The sequence below is a fragment of the Chlamydomonas reinhardtii genome, chromosome 3 (assembly GCF_000002595.2).
Source record: "Chlamydomonas reinhardtii strain CC-503 cw92 mt+ chromosome 3, whole genome shotgun sequence".
In the NCBI taxonomy this organism is placed as follows: Eukaryota; Viridiplantae; Chlorophyta; class Chlorophyceae; order Chlamydomonadales; family Chlamydomonadaceae; genus Chlamydomonas; species Chlamydomonas reinhardtii.
The window spans coordinates 3,118,321-3,144,955 of NC_057006.1; the positions used below are offsets into that span (position 1 = coordinate 3,118,321).

General features: G+C 65.0%; 4 protein-coding genes across 5 annotated transcripts in view; 3 read left to right on the forward strand and 1 right to left on the reverse strand.

The window, feature by feature from the left end:
• The window catches only part of CHLRE_03g164900v5 (uncharacterized protein), an 8,583-nt gene extending 6,668 nt beyond the window's left edge, over positions 1 to 1,915 (reverse strand). For both annotated transcript variants that reach the window (XM_043060769.1, XM_043060768.1), the window contains exons 1-6: positions 1,760 to 1,915; positions 1,609 to 1,675; positions 1,451 to 1,531; positions 1,214 to 1,372; positions 640 to 735; positions 223 to 389 (exon numbers count right to left, since the gene is read on the reverse strand). In XM_043060769.1, the coding sequence (XP_042925897.1) occupies positions 223 to 389; positions 640 to 735; positions 1,214 to 1,372; positions 1,451 to 1,531; positions 1,609 to 1,675; positions 1,760 to 1,842 (653 nt within the window). In that variant the 5' untranslated portion in view covers positions 1,843 to 1,915. The remainder of the gene's footprint in view (positions 1 to 222; positions 390 to 639; positions 736 to 1,213; positions 1,373 to 1,450; positions 1,532 to 1,608; positions 1,676 to 1,759) is intronic.
• An 890-nt stretch (positions 1,916 to 2,805) lies between these two features.
• CHLRE_03g164950v5 (uncharacterized protein) lies at positions 2,806 to 6,102 on the forward strand. Its single transcript, XM_043060770.1, has 7 exons — positions 2,806 to 3,071; positions 3,197 to 3,275; positions 3,641 to 3,760; positions 4,189 to 4,319; positions 4,584 to 4,922; positions 5,087 to 5,270; positions 5,442 to 6,102. The coding sequence occupies exons 1-7, from the start codon at positions 2,977 to 2,979 to the stop codon at positions 5,568 to 5,570; spliced, it is 1,077 nt and encodes a 358-aa protein (XP_042925899.1). The 5' UTR covers positions 2,806 to 2,976; the 3' UTR covers positions 5,571 to 6,102.
• A 173-nt stretch (positions 6,103 to 6,275) lies between these two features.
• Positions 6,276 to 14,558, forward strand: CHLRE_03g165000v5 (uncharacterized protein). Its single transcript, XM_043060771.1, has 15 exons — positions 6,276 to 6,533; positions 6,702 to 6,818; positions 7,769 to 7,921; positions 8,240 to 8,387; positions 8,637 to 8,764; positions 9,270 to 9,365; positions 9,814 to 9,918; positions 10,432 to 10,617; positions 10,942 to 11,073; positions 11,315 to 11,415; positions 11,746 to 11,867; positions 12,373 to 12,523; positions 12,883 to 13,029; positions 13,377 to 13,506; positions 13,796 to 14,558. The coding sequence occupies exons 1-15, from the start codon at positions 6,477 to 6,479 to the stop codon at positions 13,895 to 13,897; spliced, it is 1,875 nt and encodes a 624-aa protein (XP_042925900.1). The 5' UTR covers positions 6,276 to 6,476; the 3' UTR covers positions 13,898 to 14,558.
• Positions 14,559 to 14,705: 147 nt separating this feature from the next.
• Positions 14,706 to 26,623, forward strand: CHLRE_03g165050v5 (uncharacterized protein). The gene is made up of 24 exons (XM_001703481.2): positions 14,706 to 14,943; positions 15,081 to 15,287; positions 15,602 to 15,684; positions 15,831 to 15,949; positions 16,175 to 16,358; positions 16,699 to 16,815; positions 17,048 to 17,227; positions 17,385 to 17,594; positions 17,968 to 18,114; positions 18,367 to 18,456; positions 18,742 to 18,886; positions 19,118 to 19,197; positions 19,387 to 19,440; positions 19,746 to 19,886; positions 20,661 to 20,900; positions 21,169 to 21,265; positions 21,653 to 21,684; positions 21,898 to 22,002; positions 22,364 to 22,501; positions 22,760 to 23,029; positions 23,349 to 23,417; positions 23,664 to 23,799; positions 24,290 to 24,711; positions 25,013 to 26,623. Exons 1-24 carry the CDS (start codon positions 14,826 to 14,828, stop codon positions 25,178 to 25,180), a joined length of 3,552 nt encoding a protein of 1,183 aa, XP_001703533.2. The 5' UTR covers positions 14,706 to 14,825; the 3' UTR covers positions 25,181 to 26,623.
• Positions 26,624 to 26,635: the final 12 nt, after the last annotated feature.

The window sequence follows — 26,635 nt, forward strand, 5'->3', positions numbered from 1 at the left end:
TCCTCCCTCCTCCCTCCTCCCTCCTCCCTCCTCCCTCCTCCCTCCTCGTCCCTCCTGCTCCGCCCTCCTCCCTCCCCTCTCCCCTCCTGCTCCTCCTTCCTCCTTCCCCCCTTCCTCCTCCTCCCCTCCTCTTTCCTCCTTCCCCCCTTCCTCCTCCTCCTCCCCTCCCCTCCTCCCCCCTCACCCCCCCCTCCTCCCAACCCTCCCCTCCTCCTCCCTCACCCCATGGTCTGCTCCATGACCTCGGGCGCCATCCAGCAGGGCGTGCCCACGAACGTCATGCGCGCCTGCTTGTCGTGGCCCCAGCTGCCGCCGCGCTCCAGGCTGGCCGCCACACCGAAGTCGCCCAGCTTCACAATGCCGTCGCCGTCCACCAGGATGTTACCCGCCTGGCGAGGAAACCAAAAGCATAAGGCGCAGGTCAGTCGGCAGTCAGACGCCGAGCGAGATGCCGCCGGAGCTAGGATTGCAGGGGTGCGGCATAGGCCGGTGCCCCGCGCTCACACGCCCCCGATCCCCCAGGCCCGGCTCGGCAGTCTGGACAAGCTCCCGCTGGCTGTGTGCAGGCACGCAATGGGCCGGGCGGGCAGGCGGCGCAGGCGCTGTGTGTGTGTGTGGGGGGGGGGGGGGGTCGCCCACCTTGACGTCGCGGTGGATGCTGCCGTTGCGGTGCACGTAGTCCAGCCCCTTGAGCACCTCCCGCCCGATGGTGGCGATCACCACCTCGTCCAGGCCCTGCGGCCGGGCGGGTGGGAGGGGCGGTGGAGGGGGCGCAGGGGTGCATAGTGTTGATAAGGGGCCATGCGGTGTTGCGGGTAGCCGCTCGGGGGTGCCCGTGCCTAACGATATGGTCCCATCATCAGGCGGGGCAGGGGCACATGGATGGGGGAGATCTCAGACGCAGCTGGCGGCGCAGGCCTCCCGCACTGCAGCGGGCGCCTGCGCGGCCAGCTGTCATTGCGGCCAGGGCCAACGGAAGCCGCAGCCGCGCCGAGGAACCGCCATGCCAACCAGCCGCCGGTCGGGTCAGCACATCGCCGCCCAGCTACTGGTGACAGCACCCCCTGGAGCCAGAATCCGCGCCCGCGCCACGCCTGGCGCTGTCGGGCTCACGATTCCACGTGGGACTGAGTCATTGATGCTGGGCCCGGCACGGGCCCACGGCGCCAAACCCAGGTGCCCCCTCCCCCAAACCCCGTGAGCGTGTGCGCACCTCCGGGTACGCGTATTTCATAATGTGCAGTACCGAGCCTCCCGCCACGAAAGGCATGACCATCCACAGCTCTTGGCCGTGCACGAAGGAGGTATACAGCGGCAGGATGTTGGGGTGGTTGTACATGCGCATGGTCTGCGCCTCGTGTATGATCTCGTCCTGCAACGCCAGGGAGTGGGAGTTATGCATCTTGTTGGACACATGCCTTTGAGAACGCATGGCTGCGCTCTGGCTTACCAGGTCGCAGTTCATAGACTCTAGGTTCATCAGCTTCACAGCGATTATCTCGCCATTCGTGAGGCATTTTGCACGATGCACCTGCACCACAACGATCATACCACACCGGTCAGCGGCGCTGCAGGGCCCAGGGGCACTCAGGGGCAGCTTTTGCTCACAGTTGCACTGACACCCCGACCGCAATCGTCCAGAATTTGGTACTGGTTTGCATCCGTGGGCCATTCCCTGCAGCGCAATAAGTTCTTGTTAGCCGTGGTAACGACCGTTGCCAGCCCCGCAGCGAGCGCTGAAGAGGCCCCAAAGACTTACTTTCCTCCCGCGAGCGCCGAAAAGTCTTTTGTGCTCTTCCGAGAGCTCAGCTTGCTGGTAATGCCAGATATAGCTCGCTCCATTTTGTTGGAGGCTCCAATTGACGAGAGAACTTGAAGTAGGCCGTTGTCGCCTAGTTTTGTCTGCGACAAGGATCTATCCATTTAAATTGGGAGGGTTGCCGTCAGTAACATAGTCCAGTGCTAGCCCGGGCCAGCTCGGGCGAGAGGTCGCGCCACCCACCGTGCCACCCATGCAATCCGACACAACCCCCGCCCCTTGTCCGCGCGTTGCATTGTCATTTGGAGTGCTGAGCTGCCAGCTTAGACTTCTTATGTCCATAAATTCCATTTACAAATCTCCTGGCTAAACGCCGACTCAGACAAAGCCCAATGTACTTAATGCGTGCACCAGCGCATAATGCAGTACGTCACACGCTCGTCATGACTGCAGCTTCGTCCAGGGGGGCTAGCTCCATGGCTCCGTCGGTCTTGCCTTTCAATCAATGGACGATGGTCCGGGCCAGCCTTGTTAGCGCCTGCTTCGAGGGCCCGCCCTGTGCCATGGACCGCGCCGGACCAGGGTACTCAATGACCACCCCGGACCAACATACGGCACTGACACACAACGCGCACGCCGCAGGCACGTATACGCGGGTGTGCTTGCGCCTAGAGCGTCATGACCTTGCGCTGTGCGAGTGTACACGTATTAATTGTATACCTGGTGCTGGTGCGGATTCGGACGGCTGGGAATGCCTTAAGAATACCCGGGACAGCCCCTGGGGGCAGCCATGCCGCGGCCGCAAGCACCCCATATCGGACGGTTTCACTCGCAGCTCGTCACCTGCACAAGCAGTCCTGCCAGATATCGACTGTTTTGAAGGAGATGCAGCGGCGGGGAAGCGCTTCTGGGGCTGGCCAGCCACAAGGCGCTGCCAGCCGCTGCCAGCGCCGCAGAGCTAGCCAGCAGGATGGGCTGGGTGCATGGGCGACCTGTGCCGCGATGCCGCATTCAACTTGGCATGTCATGCTGACCTGGGTTACTCACGTTATCAGTAGACTGCTGCTTGCGGGGATATAGAAGGAACACTCGCGGACATTCCAAAGGTTGCTCGTTGGTTCTCACGATCTGGCGCCCGTGTCTTGTTCCTGTATTGCCATGCTTTTCCTCTGAGTATAAGCTTGCGTTAACTGGTGAGGAAGGTCCGCGTGAGGGCCATGGCACGATCCACTTCGTCTTCCTCGTCGGGGAGCAGCGGCAGCAGCAGTGGCACCAGCAGCCACTCGAGTGGTTCGCGGAGCTCTGGCTCTAGGTGAGCGGCGCGCTGGGGCCTCCGGTATGCCGGCGTGCACCGGCGACATCAGTGCTCGTTGAACTTGTGCTGTATGTTAGCACCTGGATGACGCCCTGGGCACCATGTATGGCTTGCCGCTGTAGCCCTAGCCGCTCGCCGCCGCGAGGGCGGGCTGCGAGCAAGGACGAGCCGAAGGCCAACGGGGGCCGCTCGAACGATAAGGTGAGCGGCCTGCGCGGCTCGGCGAAGGCTGTAGATGCAGCGGGTTGCGGCGCCAGCTTATAGCGTCGCGGCAGTGGCTGGGGCTAGAGACGCGCGTGTGGGTGGGTGGGTGGGTGGGTGCGTGCGTGCGTGTGCGTGCGCGTGCGCGTGTGCGTGTCTGTGGGGGGGGGGGGGCGGGTGCTTGAGTAGGTCGTGGCGAGCAACGGAGCCCCACCGGGCCTGCCTGGGGGCCTCGATCTCTCTGGTATCCACGTAGTACGCGGCAGTGTGCCAGTCAAGCGAGCCAGCGGCTGGCGACGCAAAGCGCCTGCCTGCTACCTGCCCTGACGCCGCACGCCGCGTGTCTGGCATTGACGACCACTCAGGCTGGCGAGGGCGGCACTGGCGCCGGCGGCGCGGCCCGCCTGGTAGTGAGCAACCTCACCCGCAATGTGACGGAGGACCACGTACGGGAGATATTTGGCTGCTACGGCTCGCTTAAGGAGGTGAGGTGCCGAGGGCTGGGCGCGGAGGGCGGCTCGGCTCGGCGTGCTTTCCTTGGGCAGCGGGTGTTGCTGCATGGTGTGCTCCTCGCGAGAAAGATGTGGGGCCGGCCGTGACAGCAGGCAGCGTCTGAGCAGCAGAGGCGGCAGGCGGGCGCTTCATCAGCGGCAGGCGCTGAGCGAATGCTATCGAACGGGCAGGAGGGGCCGTAAGGGAGGACGACGCGAACTAGAAGGAATGTGACAACCCAGGCTACGTTAGACTACACTTGGATGTAGTGTTACGATTCGTCGATGGCGTGCGGATCTGGGATTGCGCGAAGCCGATTGTACGGCAGCGGCTCAACTGACCTCGCGGCGGCGAAAGGAGATGGGAACGGAGGCTTAACATGCTTCCTGCGTTGGTTGGGGCCCCTGGGCCGTGCTTGCAGGTGAGCTTGGCCATCGACCCGGTCGTCAACCTGCCGCGCGGCTTCGCGCACGTGGAGTATGCGAGCCGCGCCGAGGCGGAGGCGGCCATTGACCACATGAATAACGGCCAGATCGATGGCAACGTCGTCAAGTGAGAGCGGCGAGGGCGCGGGGGGCAGGGGTGGAGGCGGGGTGGTACGGGAAGGATGGGAGGTTCGCTGCGCGGGCCGGGAGAGTGCGTAGGGGCCGGCTGGAGCCAAGCGGACATGTGCAGGCCGGCGAGGAGGCAGAAGGCTGGAGGGCTGCTGGCGAGGGTTCAGTCAAGGTCCTGTGGTAGGCGGGGAATGCTCGACGAGGCCTGCTGCGTCAGGGCTGGGGGTGATTCACGCGACTGCTCCCGCGCATCGCACTGCAGGGTTGGCTTCGTGCTGCTGCCTAAGCGGCGCTCGCCGCCGCCGCCCCTGCCACCGCCGCCGGGGCGCCGGGGGTCGCCGCCCCGCCGCGGCGCCAGCCCGCCCCGCCGCGGCCCCAGCCCACCGCGGCGCCGGATGAGCCCTCCCCGCCGAGGCATGAGCCCGCCCCGTCGCGGCCTGAGCCCGCCACGGAGAGGCGCCAGCCCGCCACGCCGGGGCATCAGTCCGCCGCGGCGGGGACCCAGCCCGCCACGCCGCGGCATGAGCCCACCACGCCGGGGAATGAGCCCGCCGCGGCGCGCGCGGTCGCCCGTAGGTCGCGGGCCCTCGCCTGGGCGCAGGTGCGTACGGCAATTGCCGGCAGCCCTGGCGTCGTCATGCACGCAGTGTCGTAGTCTGTGTCGTGGTGGGGGTCAGGGAGGGGGGCATGCTGCCGGGTTTCACTAACACGTATCGTTAATGTGACAAGGTTTTGTATCGGACATGCTGTTTTGCCGTCGCGCAGGCCCCGCAGCCGCAGCCCACCACGAGGCTACGTGGGAGGCCGGCGGCCGCCCTCGCCGCCCCGCCGCGGTGCCTCGCCCCCTCGGCGCCGGTCGCCACCCCGCCGCAGCCGCAGCCCGGCGCGGCGGCCCTCGCCCGCCCGGCGCCGGTCCCGTTCCCGCTCGCCGGTCGGCGGTGCACCGCGGGTAGGCCGCCCTGCAAAGCATCATGGGACTAGCCGACTAGGGGCCAACCAGGGCGCCCTGCGCGCGCATTGTAATGGCCGGCTGAGTAACTTCGTGCCCCACTGCTGCTGGGGACCTGTTGACCTGCCTGTCGCTGCACCTTCCTAACTTTTGTGTGGTTCCGTTTCGCAGGGCGGGCGCGTGTCTCCGCCTCGCCGCTCCGGCCGCGGCCGCAGCAGCAGCTCCAGCAGCTCAGGTCGCTCCAGCTCTTCCACGTCTTCTTCGTCCTCCGGCTCCTCCACTTCCTCCGGCTCGCGCTAGAGAGGCGCGGGCTTGGGGTGTTGGGTGGAGGGATTTGGGCGGGCGGCAGCGTGGTAGGAGGAGTGAGCGCGGCGTTACGGCGCGGTGGTGGTTGGTTGCGGGCTGCTGAAGGCAGCGTGGAGGCGGCAGCAAGGGAGCCCAGGGAAGCTGGAGACCCGGAAAGTTGGCTTGGTGTTGATGTGATAGAGGCGCGAGATTGGTGGTGCCGGCGCAAGGCGGCCTGGGTGCTGTGTGTTGGGTGAGGCCAAGCGGGTGGGGCGCCGGCGCAGTGTCGGTGCCAGTTGTTTGCAAGCGGCAAAGGCGGTCTGCCGCCTGTGTGGAGCGTATGGAGCGAGGTGGGGTTGTGTCACCACGGCAGCCTGGCACGTGCGCGCTCCCAGACACTGCGCCCAAGCAGGATTATTTGCAGCGCAACTGGGAGCCGCACGGCTGCAGGATCCGTGGTGACGTGGCGGTCTGCCCTGGTCTGCCCAAGCATGAACCTTGGCTGCTGAGCGCCACGCGGCGACTGCTTCTGTAATAACGATCACGTAGTGTCCGCTTGAGTCATTCGACCTCTCGTGTCGGTGCTGTAGGCAACTGTTTATTTAAGGAATTCAGCGAGAAAGCCTGTCGGGTACGTGTCGGGTACGTGTCGCATGGGATTCTGGCACCGATGCGAGTCCCCTATGACCCCAGACTTTGGCTTCCTGGCGTAGGTAGCATTTCTTATCCGAAATGGCGTGCCCACTCGCAGCCCAGAAGGGCGTTGCCCAGCGGCTCGGCCGCAGGCAGCTCTGCAATTCCCCTATCCCTCCGGTTGTTCGCCCCTTCCACCTAGCCACCACACGCAGCGCTCTTCTTGCTAACACAGCTAAGCGCCAGCAGCAACAGCGGTCGATTCAATGCGCCGTCGCAGCTCCGGAGATGACTCTGGAAAAGGGAGGGCCAGGCGCGCAATACGAGGGTGGAGTTGTCGAGAAGGTAAGACCTACTACAGTTATATGAGCTCGTGCACAATTTGGGTTGGGTTGTTGCCCGACCCGCTTGTGGTGGACTTGCTGCCAAGCAAGCGGGCTCGCGACCACACGTCGGCAGTCCGGCAACTGGCCAAGACTAAAACATTCCATAACGGCCAATTCTTGTGGATAGGTGCCCGTGGACCGCATCCGGAACTTCTCTATCATTGCCCACATCGACCACGGCAAGTCGACCCTGGCCGACCAGCTGCTGCTGAAGACGGGCACCGTCAAGGCTCGTGACATGGTGGTGGGTGGCAATGAGGGTCGGCGGGCTCAGTAGAGGGGCTGGGAATGTGGGAGGGCGGAAGGGGTGAGCAAGATAACAGGGTTTCGGCACACGGACCATGGCCTTCGGAGCAGGGGCACCCGCCGCAAGAGCAAACCGCTTCGGGATTGCACTGTAAAGTCTGCGAAGTGGATGCTCAAGCACAGCCGGAGTGCTACAGCCTCCGTTCCGGAACAGAAGGCGTGGCTCGGCAGGCGGACACGTCATGTCGCCTCTAGCCATGCCGATCCAGATCTGTTGGTTTCGACGGCGCGGATCTGACAGCCCGCCGCAGCACGCATCCGGCGTCGCCCGCCTGCGGCACGCCTTTCCCGGCAGCATGCGCATGGTTAGGCGAGTGGACATGACACACAGAGGCTGGAGGAGCCTCGACCCACATCCGGGATGGGGATGAGCGGCGGGCCCGAAACAGCGGAGGCCGGAGACAACTACCGGCTCGTACCGGGCCCGCGGTTGCGGGTGGGAATGTGGCGACAGCGGCTGGCGCCGGCAGTAGCAGCGGCGGCGTGGCAGGGCGGCGCTGGATTGTCAGAAGGGGATCGGTGGCCAGGGGTGGTGCAGGAGGTGCCTTTGGGACGGTCCGGGATTTTGCGCAGCGCTGGGCGGCGGCGGCGGCGGAGGCAGCGGCGGCTCCAGAGGCCATCACTGCGCTGGTAGCTGCCGGTGTAGCAGCCGCAACAGCAGCGGTGCAGGTGTTACAGCTGTGGCAGCCACAGCGGGAAGGGCTGCCCTGTGCCCGGCGGCTGCATCAGCGCTGCTGCGCCGAGCGCCCCGAATACCTGCGACGGACCCCCCCCCCCGTGCACCGCAACCGTCAACCAACTATCCTTCCCAGCTCCCACCACCTTTCACCTCGCACACGCCTCACCTCCCACCCTCCACGCCTCACCTCGCCTCGCCCCACCTTACAGGAGCAATTCATGGACTCGAACGACATCGAGCGCGAGCGCGGCATCACCATCAAGCTCAACACCGCGCGCATGAAGTACCGCTCCAAGCGCGACGGCGAGCTGTACGCGCTCAACCTGATCGACACGCCCGGCCACGTGGACTTCACGTACGAGGTACGGGAGGGGGAGGGGGAGGGCCGTACGGGCCCCCGTGAGGAGGGGTGGGGGCGGGGGGCAGTAGATGAGGGAGGTTGGGATGGGATGGAAGCGGGGACCGGAGGGGGTGCTGTGGGGTTTGTTCGGGTCCAGTCGGGGCGGCAGGACGGTTGCCGTACGGCCGGGCTGCCAGGGCGACCACGGGCCGCCCCCTGCTGACCCGCGCCTGCACGCCGCTGGCCACCCACCACTCCGCCCCGCTGACCCCGCTGCTGCTCACCGCTGCTGCTCACCGCTGCTGCCCCCGCTGCCCCCGCCGCACAACCACGGCTGCAGGTGTCCCGCTCTCTGGCTGCGTGCGAGGGTGCGCTGCTGGTGGTGGACGCCAGCCAGGGCGTGGAGGCGCAGACGCTGGCCAACGTGTGGCTGGCGCTGGAGAACGACCTGGAGGTAATCCCCGTGCTCAACAAGATCGACCTGCCGGGTGAGGGGAGGGGAGGGGAGGGGAGGGGAGGGGAGGGGAGGGGAGGGGAGGGGAGGAGAGGAGAGGGGAGGGGAGGGGAGGGGAGGGGAGGGGAGGGGAGGGGAGGGGAGGGTTTGTGTGGCGGGTGGATACCAGGGAGGGGTGAACCAAGGAATGGCGGGGTTACAGCGTTGACGAGCTGCGTTGGGGGAGCGCGTCGCTGGCTGGGCGCTTGACCTGGTGTGCCGCGTGTGTAACACAACCGCACAGGCGCTGAGCCGGAGCGTGTGGTGAAGGAGATTGAGGACATCATCGGTCTGGACTGCTCCAACATTCTCAAGGTGTCGGCCAAGATGGGGCTGGGCATCGAGGAGACGCTGGAGGCCATCGTGGAGCGGGTAGGGCGGGAGGGAGGGGGGGACGCCGTCCATGAACGACGGAGTGGATAAGTTATGGAGGTCGTTCTGCGAGGAGCTAGGCTGGCAGGATGGGGCGAAGGAGTACTGAAGCGCTCAGGAGACCCGAAGAGTCGAAGGCGAAGCGCGTGCGCGGGGTAGTTGGTGGTGCGCGTCGGGGCCGGGTGGCTGCCTTTCCTCGTGCCCCGTGCCGGTCCCCTTCCCCCGTGCCGCTCTGACTCCTTACTGGTGGGATCCCCCGCCCACCACGGGCGGTCTACCGTCTCCCACTTCCTTAGCTAATCATGAATGTAACCCCCCTCCTCCCGCTTGCTGTTCCCCAAGATGGTCTACCGTCTACCACATCCTTACCTAATCATGGCTGTAACCCCCCCCCCCCTGCAGTCTGCAGTGCATCCTGTAACGCTTTTCCAAACATCCTTGCAACCCCCCCCCCCTGCGTCCTCCACGTGCCCCCTCCTCGGCCCCCGGGCCCCTCCCTCGCCAGGTTCCCGCCCCACCCAACACCGTCAACTCGCCGCTGCGTGCGCTCATCTTCGACTCCTACTACGACCCCTACCGCGGTGTGGTATGCCAGTTCAAGGTGTGTGCGTGTTCGGGTGCGGGTGTTCCTGTGTGCGTGTGGCATGGGTTTGGGCGGCGTGCAGAGTGCAGGCGAGTGGGCATGCGGCGAGCTTGGTGGTATGGGAGTGCGTGCGTGCCACTGTGATAGCACAAGCGATAGTGAGGGTGCGGAGCGCGGAGTGAGGGTATGATTCCGACCCTCTTCACTCCTCGGTACTTTGTGGGCCGGATTCGGGTGCTGTTGTTGCGCCTTGACACCCGCACCCCTTTCCCAGCACCGCGCACAGCCTGCCCGCATCATCGCCCCATCCTCACCCATCACCACCTCCGCCCTCCCTCCCTGAACACCAACCCCCCTGCCATTGATCCTCGCTACAATTTCGCTTTTCCTTGTAAACCACGATTGTTGTACCCCCCCCTGATTTTCCAAACATCTTTGCAACCACCCACCCCACCACCGCCTTCAGGTGATGGACGGCAAGGTGTCCAAGGGCGATGTTGTGACCATGATGAACACGGGCAAGGAGTACCAGCTGGACGAGATTGGCGTGCTGGCGCCGCACAAGGTGCAGGTGAGAGCGCAGGAGACAGGGGCGCGAGGGAGGGAGGGAGGGAGGGAGGGAGGGAGGGAGGGAGGGAGGGAGGGAGGGAGGGAGGGAGGGAGGGAGGGAGGGGAGGGGGGGCTGGGGCTGGGGCTGGGGCTGGGGCTGGGGCTGGGCCTGCCTGGCGGGGACGAGCCATCCGTCCATGCAAGACGGGCGTGATCATGTTGGCAGTTTGTGTAAAGGGCTGGTACTGCATGCTGCATGGTGTGTGCCGCCAACTGCAGCCTGCTGGCACACCAGCGCGCTGGGCTGGTTCGGGGTTCTCCTTGGGATTCGAGTAAACTACCCCTCACCTCACCACCCCTCTCCTCCACCTCTCGCCACCCCTTGCCACCCTCTCCCTCCCTCTCCTCACCGCCCCTCGCCCACCCCCTCGCCGCCTCCCCCCGCCCCCCGCCCACTGCGCTACTGTACCTGGCTACGCCTCCACTTCTTAAACTATCACCAATGTAACCCCACCCAACCGCCCCCCCCCCCCAGGTGGACACGCTGTACACGGGCGAGGTGGGCTGGCTGGCCGCGCAGATCAAGTCGGTGCAGGACGCGCGCGTGGGCGACACGGTGACCCAGAAGAAGCAGCCCGCCACCACGCCGCTGCCCGGCTACCAGGACATCCAGCCCATGGTGTACTGCGGCCTGTTCCCCACGGACGCCGATGACTACCAGGTGCAGGGGGCGAGGGGAGGGGGAGGGAGGGAGAGGGAGCATATGGGAGGGGGTGGCGGTGACGTCGCGACAGGCTTCCGGCGCGCTACAAGTAAAAGTCCGGGACGAACCCGCATGTGCTCCCATCCATAAACGCCCCCTAATGCGGTCACACATGACTTCACACCGTCCCAACGCCGCCGCCGACAAGCTTGTCTGTGGTAGTCATATGCGTGGAGCGCCCACCCACCCTCCCACTCCCTCCCAGGCGCACATCACCCCTGATTCGTATCTTGTTACCCGCCCACCACCACCACCACCACCACTATCGTCACCACCACACAGGACCTGCGTGAGGCACTAGAGAAGCTGCAGCTGAACGACGCGGCGCTCAAGTTCGAGCCGGAGGTCAACAACGCCATGGGCTTTGGCTTCCGCTGCGGCTTCCTGGGCCTGTTGCACATGGAGATCGTGCAGGTGGGTGGGGGGGTGTGGGTGCTGGGTGTGGTGGGCGGGTGTGGGGGGCGGGCAGCGGCTGCCAGGTGTTCACACGCTGTCACGTGACCTGCGGCAGCCTTGATGCAATCCATCCCGACCCTTCACTCTCCTCCTGCCCTTCAACCTCCTCCTGCCCCTCACTTTCCTCTCGCTCCTCCTGCCGCTCCTCACTGCTCCCGCCCCTCCTGCCACCGCCACCACCACCACCACCACCCTGCAGGAGCGGCTGGAGCGCGAGTACAACCTGGACCTGATCACTACCGCCCCCACAGTGGTGTACAGGTGCAAGACCACAGACGGAGAGGAGTTCACCGTCAACAGGTGTGTGTGTGTGTGTGTGCGTGCGCGCGTGCGTGTGCGCGCTGCGAGTGTTTGTGTGTTGCAGGGGCGGGCTGCTGTTGCCGCGGGCTTCGGGGCTTGAGGCCTGAAGAGGGCTTGGCGGGAGTCCGAAGCACGAGGGAGCCGGCGGTAGCTGGCAGCCCCATGCCGCCATGCAAGGAGTGGACGGCGGCCGACCCACACACGGCCAGGCACTGCCTGCTCCACGTGACGTGCCGTATGTGCCCGCTAGCTCCGAGCTGACGGCCCCTCTCTCCCGCCTCCATCTTCCCGCCTCCCTCCCTCCCACCCTTCCGTCCCCGCCTCTCGTAGCCCCGCCGACCTGCCGGACGCCTCCCGGCGCGAGTGGATCTCGGAGCCCTACGTGCGACTGGAGATGGTGACGCCCACCGACTACGTGGGCAACCTGATGGAGCTGGCCAACGGCCGGAGAGGTGGGAGAGGAGGGGGGTTTTGTAGATACCAGCCCAAACTAGACCGAACCCAATGCAAAAGAGCGAGGAGGAAAGCGTGGCCCATGCTTGACAACGGAGTGGCACGCGACAATAGTCCGGGGGGGAGGGAGGAGGGGCATGCTACTCTCGTGTGTTTGTTTTAGTGTGTTATAACAGAGGGGGTTGGAAAACTGAGGGGGTTCGGGAGGTTGCACTCATGATTACCGTAGCTCAGGAAATGGGAGGGCGGGGAAGGCGGGAGTGGGTGAGATGAAGAGGGAGGTGTGGGCGGGGGGCCGTAGGAAGGGTAGGGTCGGGGGTGTGGCTCTCACGATAATGCGCTTAACTCACCAACCTGCCTCCCGACACTTTCGGGGCGCCTTCTGTGTCTTGATTTCATTGGGATTGGTTTCGTCGGCAACCTTACCGATACCTCGCGCCTATCTGTCTACCGTACTCGCCACCTCCCCGCCCTTGAACCCGGGACATTCCTCCAAACCCCCAGGCGAGTTTGTGGAGATGCGCTACCTGACCGACAGCCGCACTACGCTGGTGTTCAACATCCCGCTGGCCGAGGTGGTGACGGACTACTTTGACCAGCTCAAGAGCCGCAGCAAGGGCTACGCGTCCATGGAGTACAAGATCACCGGCTACCGGTGAGTTTGCGAGGCAGTGAATCGGCGAGGCGGCGGGAGGCGTTGAGGTGCCGTTTTGGGTCGAGTGAGACAGTGGCAGGCAAGGGCGTTCAACCCGCGCGATGGTGGTGGTGGGAAGGCTCAAGCAGCACGCGTTTCGCCCCGCTGGGCATCCCCTGACCGTGTGTGCTAGTCCTCTTCTCGAGCCCCGGAGCACGTACTAGGTCAAAACCGCTTCTTGCCCGTTTCCCATGTCTCCCTTTGCGCCCCTAACCAAACCAAGCGCACTCCATCCACCCCAACCCCTCCCAACCCCTCCCCAACACTTCGCTGCACTTTTCTGATTCAACCTTTGCAACCACCACTCCCCGGCCCAACAGCGAGAACGACCTTGTGAAGCTGGAGGTGCGCATCAACGGCGAGCCCGCCGACCCGTTGTCCGTCATCTGCCACCGCGACAACGCCTACCGCACCGGCCGCCAGCTAACCGGCAAGCTCAAGGAGCTCATCCCGCGCCAGATGTTCAGGTGCGCGGGCAGGCGTGGGGAGTGGGGTGGGGGTGGGGGTGGGGTGGGGGGCAGCCGTGAATGTGGAGGACGGGGTGGTTGAAATGACGTGAACGTAGTGCCGACGTCCAGTGGGAACAGCGGGTATTATACCGTCGGCGCCAGCATGAAGCGGGGGCGGGCGGGTGTGGGTGGGTGGGTGGTCTGAGCGGGGTGGATTGGCGGTTTTGGTGTCGCAGCGGTGCCAGTCGCGGGGGCGCGATCTGGAGTCACGTCACACTCTCCGGCTCGCCACCGCCGCCCCTCCTAATCTGCCTACATCTCGCACCGACGCCGCCCACCCCCACCCCCACACTCACGCCACGCAGGGTGCCCATCCAGGCCTGCATCGGCCAGAAAGTGGTGGCCTCGGAGGCCATTGCGCCCTACCGCAAGGACGTGCTGGCCAAGTGCTACGGCGGCGACATCAGCCGCAAGAAGAAGCTGCTGCAGAAGCAGGTGCGTGGCCGGGCGTGGGGGCCGTGGGCGTGGGTGGGTGGGGGCGGGCGGGCGGGCGGGCGGGCGTGGGCAACGGACGGGTTGTTGCGTGCTGTGTGAGCGCGCCTCGATCCTGCACCCTCTGCACGCCGGCCGCAGCCCAGCCTCGCTGCTCACACTCTCCCCGCCCCTCTGCCACCTGATCTGATCTCTCTCACACACATACGCGTTTACACGTTCTGCTCCTCTTCTTGACTCGCGCCCTCCTTGCCTCCCTCTCTCACCCCAACCCCCACCCCCACCCCTACAGGCGGAGGGCAAGAAGCGCATGAAGGCGCTGGGCAAGGTGGAGGTGCCGCAGGAGGCGTTCATGGCCATCCTCAAGATCGACCGCGACGGCAAGGACGACTAGAGCGCGTGCTCACGCTCCTCAGCTGTGCTTCGGGCTGTGGGCTGTGGCTGCGGGCTGTGGCCGTGGGCTCGGGCTGGGATGGAGCAGGAGCAGGTGGTGTTGTTGGTAATGGTGGTTGGTTCAGGTGGATGGTGTTGGTTGGGAGGTGGGGCGGAGGGGCTGGAAGCCTGAGAAGGAACAGGGAGTTTCCGGTGCGGCGGAGGGCTGGTGGCTGGGATGGCGAGTTGGAGGTGTTGGGAGATGCGGCTTCACTATCCTTGTGGGAGCTCTCGAAACAGTGTTGTTTGCACTTCGGATGCTGTGACCACCAGACGAAAGGGTGGGAGTGCCACAATTTTGAGCTGTGTCTTGAGTACCTAGGTGCAGTAAGAGAGAGGGAGGACTGAATGGTCGATGACTGCGCGTGTCTAGGGTAGGTGTGTCGGGTGTCGGAGCAGAGAGTCGACGGGTGTGAGCAAGGGGCGTGCTGCTGAGCATAAGAGGTGCATGGGCTTGGATTTTGCTTCCGAGGGTCTAGCAGGGTAGAGTGCGGCGGGGGAAAGAGAAAGAGAAAGAGTCTGGCCTAGAGGTGATGCGGTGATTGTCGGGAATGAGCTTGCATGTCTATTGCCGGAATCTCGGCGCTCTGGCGCGTCATGCTCATGTGTAAAGAGGTCGTGAGCAGTAAGTAAGCGTCTCGCGCCTGCGGCCTCTCAGCCCTGCATTTATTCCCTGCCTAACCTGGGCGAGCCCCGCGGGTCGCCTGGTCTACGCGTTGGTCTGTCTCACTGAGGCTTCAGCCTTCTGTGGCGTGCTCTGAAACTCCCTATCTACATCTTTCTGGCAGACGCTTTCGGCGCCGTAGCCTGGCAGCTCACATTCAGTCGCATACAAGCTTGTGCAGTGCGGGTTTGCCTGTGCGTGCTAGGTGCGGGTGTCGGGGGGCCAAATGGACGGCGACAGCGCGCGGAGGGGCGCGGCAGCGGCGCCGGCGGGTCCGGACGCCGCAGCTGAGGGCGCCGACACCGTCACGAACAATGGCGCGCCTGCCGCGGCGCCTCGGAACGGTGAGTTGTGGCGGGCCCAGCACCATGCCTTCGTGCTGAAGTTCCTTACCGGATTGCGGCTAGGCTTTGGGGGGCGACTCCACTTCGTAAGCCTTTCAGCACCTTGAAGTCATGCACATCGTCACTGATTCTGGCAGGCGCTGCTGCCCCAGCCGTGGACGGCAGCAGCACAGAGGAGAAGAAAAAGCTCAAGCCGGGCGCCGCGTCGCCGGCGGGTCTGGACGGCGATGGTGGCGGCGGCGGAGGCGGCGGTGGTGGCGGAGCTGGTGGACTGGATGAGGAGGATGAGGAGGCGGTGGCGCGGGCCCGGGACTTCAAGCCGTCGGCGGGTCTGACGGAGCAGGGTGAGGAGGGCGCTGGGGCTGGGGGGTTGTACATACCAGACCAAACTAAACAATCCATGCAAAGGAGCGAGAGCGTGGCCTATACTTGGACAACGGGGGGCGGGGGTTCCAAGTGCAGTGGCAAGCTGTGTGGCAGGCGTCACTACTGTGTGTGTTTCGAGCAGTAAGGTGCACGGGAAAGGATGTGCAGGGAGGGTGCCGCCGAGGGCAGGAAACACATGGTGTGTGTGGAAGGGCAGGACGGTCGCGGCTAGGAAGTAAGCATGCGCGCCACCCACACGCCTTTGCAACCTCGCCCTTGCAATGCCTTACAGAGGCTGAGGCGCTGCTGAAGCAGTGGGGGCGCAACGAGCTGGAGGAGAAGGCCACGCCCTCCTGGCTTATCTACCTGCGCCAGGTGCGGTGCGAGCGTGTGTGCGAGGGGCGTGTAGGCGTGTTGTGTGGGCTTGCACAGTTGCACTGTCCCCAGCCATCCCTCCATTCCAAGTATTTCCTCTTGCGCTTCCTGAAGCTTTCCTCGTGTGCTGTCCCGCGCCCCCGCAGCTGTACCAGCCCATGCCCATCATGATCTGGATCGCGGCCATCATCGAGGCCGCCATTGAGAACTGGGCTGACATGGGCATCCTGCTGGGCATCCAGTTCACCAACGCCACCCTGGGCTGGTAGGCGCGGCCTGCTGCATACAGCAACACACGGGACACGGGGCACGACTGGTTGGGGGCTGGTGCGGGGCGTGGCGGTGGCGGGTGTGCAAAACCCAGCCGCCCGCGTGCCCACACAACCGTGTCAGCGCGAGCTAGCGTCGCCTGCGCGCTTACAACACCACACCACAACTGCACAACACAACACAACACAGCACACCACACAACATAACGTAACACACGCAGGTACGAGACCACCAAGGCCGGCAACGCAGTGGCGGCGCTCAAGGCCTCGCTGAAGCCGCAGGCCACTGCCAAGCGCGACGGCCGCTGGCGCACGCTGGACGCGGCGCTGCTGGTGCCGGGCGACCTGGTGCTACTGGGGTCGGGCGCGTCGGTCCCGGCAGACTGCCGGATCAACCACGGCCAGGTGTGTGTGGGGGGGGGGGGAGGCGCGCATGGGCGTAGGCGTGTGGGAAGTGTGTTGAGGAGGGTCAGACACGCACATGGGGAACGGGCGCTTGCGTAGGGCATTTGTTAAAGAGCACACGGAAGAGCAATACGCGCAGGACAGTGTATGCAGAGTTACGGCATGTGTACCGTATGTGTGGTTGCGGTACATGTGGGGGTTCTAGAAGCGGCGGCGGCCGCCACACCCTCTCCCTCCGCTTACCCTGCCACCCTCTCCCTGCCTCTCTCCTCCCACCTCAATCCTCACTCTACACGCCCGTCACCCCCCCCCCCTTAACCCATGACTTCAATGCATGTAGATCGATGTGGACCAGTCCGCCCTCACCGGGGAGTCGCTTCCCGTGACCATGAACCGAGCCGACAGCGCCAAGATGGGCTCCACTGTGGTGCGCGGCGAGACCGAGGCCACCGTCGAGGTGCGTGCGAGGTGGATCTGCGACCCCAGGGAAGCAGGGACAGCGCGCGCGTTCAACCTACTGCTGTCGACCCAAACCCCGTGCCCTATTCCCCTGGTCCGCTGCTTCGGCTCCGTCGCCTCGTTTACCTGACCACTGACCACTGACCGGCAAACCCGATCCAGTACACCCAGCAACCCAAAACTCATGCTCAAATTCCTCACACACGTGTTCACATGCTTAACACAAACAGTTCACCGGCAAGCACACCTTCTTCGGCAAGACCGCCAACCTGCTGCAGCAGGGCGGCGGCGAGCTGGGCCACCTGCAGCGCATCCTGCTCACCATTATGGCGGTGCTGCTCATCACCTCCTTTGCGCTGTGCCTCACCGCATTCGGCTACCTACTGGGCAAACACACCAGCTTCAAGGAGGTACGGGCGGGCGGGGGGGGGCGCGGATGCGCCGCAACATCCCCACTGTGCCCCCAACTCCTCCCTCTCCCCCCTTCCATCCCCCCCCATTCACCCACACCCTCTTGTCACCTTCCCCCATCAACCCCCCACCCCCACTCCCCCCCCCCACCCCCAGGCCCTGGAGTTCACGGTGGTGCTTCTGGTGGCCTCCATCCCCATCGCCATTGAGATCGTGTGCACCACCACCCTGGCGTTGGGCTCCCGCGAGCTCAGCCGCCACGGCGCCATCGTGACCCGCCTGGCCGCTATTGAGGACATGGCTGGCATGAACATGCTGTGCTCCGACAAGACCGGCACGCTGACGCTCAACAAGATGGCCATCCAGGTGAGGGACGGGGGTTAAACTTGAAACCAATCCCGTAAGGAAACAGTCGCGCTGCAAGGAGAAACTGCAGCCGCATATGCGAGCTGTGGTACGGGTGAGGGAGGGGGGAGGCTTGATGGTGCTTGAAAGTTGGGGGGCTGAGAATTGGCGGTGATTGGGCGTGGCATTGGGTCGATCGCAAATTACCGGGTTGGCAACGCGAATTGATTACTTGGATTGTTACCGGTCGCTGGGATCGAGGCAAAACACGGTGTTCCTTGGATCGGGGAGTCCGCAGGAGTGCATGCCACGGACCGCAAGTTGCTCCGGGTTTCGTGTGCTACAATGAACACCGCACGGGTGCTCTCTCCCCGCAATCTCCCGCCTCCTCCAGGACGACACCCCCACCTACCTTCCCGGCCTGGACCAACGCAAGCTGCTGCACCTGGGCGCGCTGGCCGCCAAGTGGCACGAGCCGCCCCGCGACGCCCTGGACACGTTGGTGCTGACCTGCGAGACCCAGGACCTGGCGGCTCTGCAGGTGCGAGAGGGTTGGTGTGGGAATGACTGTGTTAGTGTGTGGCTGTGGGTATGTGCATGTGGCTTATCCGTGTCATCTTGAAACGCCACACACACACACACACGGCTGCGGTAAGTATACTCTGAAGGTAATCTGCGGCCGTAATTCTGCATCGCATACACTGTCCTACGCGTCATGTTTTCCTTGTGCTCTTTAACACACACACACATGCACACGCACGCACGCACGCCACACACGCCCACGTACCCACAGGACTACACGCAGCTGGACTACATGCCCTTTGACGCGCGCACCAAGCGCACCGAGAGCACCATCCGGGACCCCGAGGGCCGCGTGTACAAGGTGCGTGTGTGGCGTGACAGGCGTGTGTGGCGCGTGGGCGGGTGTGCGTGCGGGGGCGGCTTTTGCGTCACCGCCATTGCCTGACTGCCCGACCGCACGCCTGGAGCTTTCCAACCCGACCTCCCCTTCCCATCCCCCACCTACCACGTCACCCCCTTTATCTCGCCCTCCTCCTCCTCCTCCTCCTCCTCCTCCTCCTCCTCTTCCTTGTCCTCCCCTCTCTCTCCCCTCCCCGCCTTCCCCACCTCCCACCTTCCCCACCTCCCACCTCCCGCCACCCCGCAGGTGACCAAGGGCGCGCCGCACATCCTGCTGGCGCTGCTGGGGCCGGAGGAGGCGGGCGTGCGGGCCGCTGTGGAGGCGCACGTGCGGGCGCTGGGGCAGCGGGGCATCCGGGCGCTGGCAGTGGCGCGCACCGACAGCCCGGAGGGTGCGTGGCGGGTGGCGGGTGGTTGTGTAGGGTGCGGGGTGCGGGTGCGTGGGTGTTCGTGGGTGGGTGGACGCGCGTCCACTTAGATATGCAGGTGAAGGGGTACGCGTGTGTTAGCTCCTTCAGCGCGCAACGTCTGTCACTCTCCTGTACGCACTGTGTTGTATGGAGCTATGCAAACACCACCATACCGCTCGCCATTCCCTTCCATCCCGTCCCGCACACTCACAGGCCCCTGGCACATGGCTGGCCTGCTCACCTTCCTGGACCCGCCCCGCCCCGACACCAAGCGGACCATCGAGCGAGCCCTGGTGCGTTTGGGTGCAGGACACGGAAACGACGTTTGTGCCGATGCCGGTTGTTGCCATGTGCTTGCTGGGAAAGAAGAGGGCACGCTAGCGCGAGCGGGAGCCACCACCACCACGCCATCCTGGCACGTGTTCTTCCTCCGCCCCATTGATCACCTGCGCCCACACGCCCCCTCTCCCCTCCCTCCGCAGGAGTACGGCGTGGACGTCAAAATGATCACCGGTGACCACCTCCTCATCGCCAAGGTGGGCGGGCATGTGCTGTGTGATCTTGATACCGTATGTGCGCCGGGGTCTTCAACGGGGTATGCATGCAACCCATGGCTGCAACGTCCAGCCGCCCCGCCGTCCAGCAGCCCCTCCCCGGGGGGCCCATAACCCCTCCCCAGCCCCCCAGCCCCCCAGCATAACCCTCAGTTATCAAAGCTCTTGCTGCTCATGGCTGCCACAGCTTCCGGTCCGGACGTGTCGCAGCAGCAACTACGCTGTCGATTATGATCGGGACGTGCCTCAAGTAGTACCTAAGCTGTCGGATATGAACACCGCCGCAGGAGACGGCTCGTGTGTTGGGCCTGGGCACCAACATCGAGGACCCCACCCACCTGCCCAACGTGGACGCCGACGGCAAGCCGCCCAAGGACCTCGGGCAGCGCTTCGGCCGCATCATCATGGAGGCCGACGGATTCGCGCAGGTGTGTGCGTGTGCGTGTGCGCGTGTGTGTGTGTGTGGGCGTGTGTGTGTGTGTGTGTGTGTGTGCGTGTGCGTGTGTGCGTGTGTGTGTGCGCGTGCGTGCGTGTGCGTGTGCGTGTGTGTGCGTGTGCGTGTGCGTGTGCGTGTGCGTGTGCGTGTGCGTGTGCGTGTGCGTGTGCGTGTGCGTGTGCGTGTGCGTGTGCGTGTGCGTGTGCGTGTGCGTGTGCTTGTGCTTGTGCTTGTGCTTGTGCTTGTGCGCGTGCGCGTGCGCGTGCGCGTGCGCGTGTGCGTGTGTGTGCGTGTGCGTGTGCGTGTGCGTGTGCGTGTGCGTGTGCGTGTGCGTGTGCGTGTGCTTGTGCTTGTGCGCGTGCGCGTGTGCTTGTGTGCTTGTGTGCTTGTGTGCTTGTGTGCTTGTGTGCGTGTGCGTGTGCGTGTGCGTGTGCGTGTGCGTGTGCGTGTGCGTGTGCGTGTGCGTGTGCGCGTGCGCGTGCTTGTGCATGTGCATGTGCATGTGCATGTGCTTGTGCTTGTGCGCGTGTGCGTGTGTGCGTATGTGCGTATGTGCGTGTGTGCATGTGCGCGTGTGTGCGTGGTAGCATACCATGGTTGTTTGGTCGCCGCAATCGTAAAGCTGTAGGCGCTGGCATTGCAGTGATTGTCTCTCAGGGCCGCACTGCTCACGGTGGAAGCCCTCGATCCACCACGACCAAAGGGTGTGCGAGGCAAGGACCTCCCTGCCCAACATGTCTTCCTTCTCCTCCCTCGTACCCAACAGGTCTTCCCCGAGCACAAGTACCTGATTGTCGAGGCGCTGCGCCAGAACGGCTTCGCTGTGGGCATGACCGGCGACGGCGTGAACGACGCCCCCGCCCTGAAGCGCGCGGACGTGGGTGTGGCGGTGCAGGGTGCCACGGACGCCGCCCGCGCCGCCGCCGACATCGTGCTGACGCAGCCGGGGCTGAGCACCATCATCGAGGCCATCATCGTTGCCAGGTCCATTTTCCAACGCATGCAGGTGTGTATAGAGTGAGGCAGGATGATGGTGGTGGGAGGGATGATGGTGGTGGTGTGGTTTGTGTGCACGGGCAGCCTGCCCCACGCATCCAGCGCGGCCCGGACCCATCCCCATGTGTGCCGCCTTCCACGCATGACACCTACCTGCTGCTGACACCTTTCAACCGCTGCGCACTCCAACCCTCCCCTTCCCCCCTTCAACTTTCTCCCTTCCCCTTTCTCCAACCCTTGCCCACACACGCGCTCCACCCGCCCCGCCCAACTCGCAGAACTTCATCAACTACCGTATCGCCGCCACGCTACAGCTGCTCACCTTCTTCTTCATTGCCGTGCTGTGCTTCCCGCCCTCCAAGTACGCGCCGGCAGGTGCGTGTGTGTGTGTGTGTGTGTGTGTGTGTGTGTGTGTGCGTTAAGACACGAAACCAAAGCCCGCCGTGTGTGTATGTGTGTGTGTGTGCGCGCGTGTGCGCGCGCGCGGCCGCAAGGCAGCAGCAGGAGGGCAGGGTCGGGGGTGGGTTGTGGACTGCCGGAAAAAGGGCGCGGCATCCGGAGTAACGGATGCCTCGGCGGGCGTGTGAGGGTAGAAGCCCCCATAGTATTCAGAGGAGGGTCCAACATCGCACAGGGTGAGGGTCACACCCCTTGAGCGCCAACGTTAGCACTGCCGCCCCCCACCCCAGGCACGCACGCACGCACGCACGCACACACGCACACACGTGACTTCCTCCCTCCTCCCCCTCCTGCCCCCCACAGGCCAGGAGTGGCCGTCCTACTTCCGCATGCCGGTGGGTCCACACCAGTGTCAGTGTCAGTGTCAGTGTCAGCGGTCCAGGTTGGCTGGATGGCGGCACCGGCTGCACTGACTGGACTGCGGGACGCGGGCTGGCACGTCACGCGCGGCCCCGCACTCCATGCCCCATGCCCACCTGCGACTATCACCCCTGCCCGGCCCGGTCCCCCCACGCTCCTCCCCCACGCCCCCGCCTCCTCCCCGCCAGGTTCTGATGCTGATGCTCATCACGCTGTTGAACGACGGCACGCTCATCTCCATCGGCTACGACCGCGTGCAGCCCAGCCACATGCCGGAGAAGTGGAACCTGAGGGTGGGGAGGGTGGGGTTGGGGGGCGGAGGAGGGGGCTAGGGAAGGGGGCCTCAGCGGGAGGCGGAAGGAGGTGTGAGCAGAGGTGTGAGGAGAGCGAGGGCCTCAGGGGAGGTTGTGCGGCCCGGGGGAGTGCGTCGCCGGGGCTTGCGATCGTGCAGCCCTTTGTGCCAAATGCTACCATGGCGCTTCGTGCCAGGTGCAAGCGCCACGTGAGCCTGCGCCATACACCATGTCACATGCACCATGTCACATGCCCCGTGTCACTATGCCCCGTGTCACTACGCCCCGTGTCACTATGCCCCGTGTCACTATGCCCCGTGTCACGTGCCCCATGTCACCATGCACATGTCCCATGTCGCAGGCGCTGTTCACCATCTCAGTGGTACTGGGGCTGGTGGCGTGCGGCTCCTCGCTGCTGCTGCTGTGGGCGGCGCTGGACTCATGGAATCCCAACGGCATCTTCCACAAGTGGGGCATAGGCAGCATGCCCTTCGGCAAGGTGTGGTCGCACGCGTGTGTGTGTATGTGTACGTGTGTATGTATGTGTGTGTATGTGTGTGTATGTGTGTGTGTGTGTGTGTGTGTGTGACGTGCTGGGTCCGGAGCCCGCCCCTGTCCTCTCAGCCACGCCACGTACGTGGCGACACACGCACTCGTGCGCGTGGCATGCACATTAACACACAGCCGCAAAGATTGCACCTCTCCTCTTCTTTCTACCTCCTACCTCCAAACCAATTCCTTCCTTGCCCGCGTACAGATCACCACCATGATCTACATGAAGGTCTCCGTCTCCGACTTCCTGACGCTCTTCTCCGCCCGCACCCACGACGGCTTCTTCTGGACTGTGGCCCCCAGCCCCGTCCTGCTGGCGGCGGCCGGCGTGGCGCTGTCGCTGTCCACGACGCTGGCGTGCGCCTGGCCGCGGGGGACGCTGGACAAACAGGAGGTGGAGGGGCTGGCGTACGGAAGCTACACGCTGATGCCGCTGTGGATCTGGATCTACTGCGTGTTCTGGTGGTTCGTACAGGTGGGGGGGCGGGGTGGGTGGGGGTGATTAGGGAGGGGAGGGAAAGGGAGGGGAGGGAGGGAGGGAGGGAGGGAGGGAGGGAGGGAGGGAGGGAGGGAGGGAGGGAGGGAGGGAGGGAGGGAGGGAGGGAGGGTGAGTGGGAGGGGGTGGGAGGGTGAGTGGGAGGGTGAGTGGGAGTAATGGTCTGTGCAATGGGAGCTACAGGTGTGTGGGCTCTCCGGATTTCGTGTGGTGGGGTCACCGCGGGCGCTATGCGCGATGTCAACAGCCTAGCCCCACAGCTCAACTCCGGCTCGCTTCCTTTCACTCCGCCCGACAGGACCTTCTCAAAGTGCTGGCGTACAAGTTCATGCGCCGATACAACATATTCGACATCAACACACACCAGGTGAGGGCGGATCTCCGCTCCCACTGCTGCAGCCAACGGCTGTAGCACTGTGCACACACCCGTCACAGGACCGCACTTGCTGCCCGCCCATCCAGTTTCTGAACCTCGCCGCCTACCCTACCCACCCACGCGTTCTGCGGTCTTGGCCCCGGTGCACAAAGGATTGTAAACACTGAACCCCCACCCATCCACCCACCCACGCCACCCACCCATCATCACCCACGCACCATCGCCCGCCCCCTGCAGCTGGTCAACATGCGCGAGGCCGCCTCCCCCACGGAGCCCGCCTGCCCGCTGGCCGCTGCCTCCGTGGGCCTGACCGAGACAAAGCTGCTCAGCCACCGCATCGCCAACGCCGCCGAGGCGCTGGAGCGACTCAGCGGTGAGGGGCGGGGCGTAGGTGGGGGGCGTGTGTGTGTGCGTGTGTGTGTGTGTGTGTGTGTGTGTGTGTGTTACACAGCACAAGGAAAACACAGCGCAAAGACAGTGTGTGCGATGCACCAACGCGGCGGGGCTTGTGTGTGTGTGGGGGGGGGGAGGGCGTGATGATGAGGCGCTGCGCAGGGCTGAGCTTTGGTTGCGGGGTGGGTAGTGGACATATGCGTGCGCACGGTCGCGAGGGTGCACATCAGTGCGTTACCGTACTTTGCCTCTCGCTGTACGGCATGCCGACCGGCGGGTGCATGCGTGCGTGTATGTCTCAACACGCTGCCTCACGCTCACCGCCTGCCACCCGCTCTTGTCACCCACCCACCCACGCACCCGCCCACCCACCCACCCACCCACCCACCCACCCACCCACCCACCCACCCACCCACCCACGCACGCACCCACCCTCTCTTCCCCGCCGCGCATTGTTCATCTGTCCACAGCGGTGCCGCCCGGCCAGCTGGCGCGTGTGTCAGCGGGGCTGCAGCTGGCGCGCAGCAGCGCCCGCGCCGTTCGCGAGACCATCTCCCGCCGCAGCGCCGCCACCGCCGCCCTGTACCGCAGCAGCGGCACAGCCGGCAGCGCCGCCGGCAGCGCGCGTGCCTCGCCGGCTGGCAGCCGCCGCGGCTCAGGCGTGACCGGGTCCACCGGCCGCGGCAGTGGCGGCAGCGGTGGTGGAGTGGGAGGTGGTGGTGGTGGTGGTGGTGGTGGTGGTGGTGGTGGTGGTGGGGGAGTGGGTGGTGGTACGGCGGCGGCGCTGATGCCGAGTGGGGAGGAGGCGATGGAGGCGGGGGTGCCGCCGGGGGCGTATGTGCTGGAGACGGTGGAGGCGCTGCGGGCGGCGGCGTCCGAGATGACTCCGGAGGTGGGTGGATGGGGTGTGGGTTGCGTGATACGGGGCTGGCAGCTAGGGATGCCCTGTGTGCGCACGGCTGCTGCTGCTGCTGCTGCTGCTGCTGCTGCTGCTGCTGCTGCTGCTGCTGCACGACCCGTTCCCGCACTCCGCGCAGTCAGATGCGAGAGTATGTACGCGTACGTGTGTCACACATCCCCCGGCCTCCCTGGCTGCTCACTCACTTCTCACCGCTAATACACAACCACCCACACACCCACTCCCACACCCACATACACATATACATACACACACTCATGCCCTCGGTGTGAAGAACCGGGCCGAGATCGAGCCGCACCTGGCGCCGGTGCTGGACGCGGCCGGGCATCTGGACCAGCTGGCACAGGCCTTTGAGCGGCCGCCACGGGGGCCGCTGGGCGCCGGCCAGCACCAGTCGGGGCAGCAGGGCCAGCAGGGCCCGGGGCAGGCGGGCAGGCACTAGCCGTCCACGCAGATGCAGCGGCGGTCGCCACAGGCGGGCGAGCAGCACCAGCAGGCGTGACAGGTGACGGGGGCCAGGGGCGGGCCGGGCCCCCGGGCCCTGGCCTCATGAGCCGCGGGTCGCGCCGGATGGGCGGCAGCCACGTGGGGCAGCAGCAACGGCTGATCGAGGCGGGGCCGCATCAAGGACCGCAGGGAGGGGGGGTCGCGGCGAGTGTTTGGGTTGGCAGGGGGCGTAACGGCGGAAGGCGTGCACGGCTGAGCGGTGGTAGTGGACGTGCGGAAGGGCCGAAGGGTGAGCTGGATGCGTAGGCGTTATGGCGGACGCACGGCGCAGGCGCAGCAGCACGCGCCGGGTGCGGGCACGCGGCGGGATGTTGAATGCGGCATAGGCGGTGTTGAGGACTGCGTTGCGAACTGGGCCGCATTACAGCGCAACAGGCGGCAAAGGCACATAGGTGTGATAGGTCGGCAGCGCGCGGCGAGGGGCAAATGGGCGATGGTGGGACTTGGGATTGGGGTAGCGTCGTACCGGTGGGCGGTTTGCGGGTGTCCGATGGGACCCAGGCGGTGACACGCCTGAGGATGCGCACACGCGACAAGGTTGCAAGAGCTGGGGGAGACGGCGTGGGGAGATGGGCTCGTGTTGGATTGAGGGTGCAAGTGCACAGGGCAGCAAGTAGCTCGTGATGGAACATGGCAAGGGGCAGGAAAGCGTAGTCCCGATGTGTGTGGCTCCCACCCGTGCCCACATAAATGCGTAGCAAGAAGGGACAAGGCATTGGTGCGTCGTTCGCGCGCTGTTACTGTACCGACGGTAGCTGGCAGGTTGTGTCGATGTTTTGCTGACGCGCATTCCTCACGCTCCGGGCGCCCGGCCAAGGCGATAGCACCACACAGACTCAATGCGACGCCACACCGCGCGGATAGCATAGCCGATGCGCACCTGCAGGCAGTCGACCGGCGTCCACGGATGAGCTGTGTAGACGAGCACTAGCGTAATGCAACGGCGTGCAGCAAAACAATGGCCGGGCGACAGTGTGACAAACAGGGGCTAGAACAAGGCGAAGCAAAGCAGAAGAGGGGCCCGAATGTGTACGACAATTGTGGCGGGCAGGCCGAATGCGGTGCAACACGCCAACAACACAACCGGGGGTGAGGAAGCGTCGAAGCAAGTAGCTGATGTAGCTGTGGCGGGAAACGGGCTCATGCTGGATCGCGGGGGTGAGCTGCGTGCCGTGTGCGGGTACACGTAGGCTGTAGCCGCCGACTCGTTCTGTCACGTGTGTGCAGGGCGCACCACTGAGAGATGTGCTCCGGGTTGGCCACACTGGGCTGCTTGCTCAAGACTCAAAACCTCGTCATGCTTCGTACTGGCTTTGCTGCTGCCGGCAACAGCCCATAACCTGCTTGCATATTCCTTCTGATGTAAGTGGTTGTTCGTGATGGAACATGG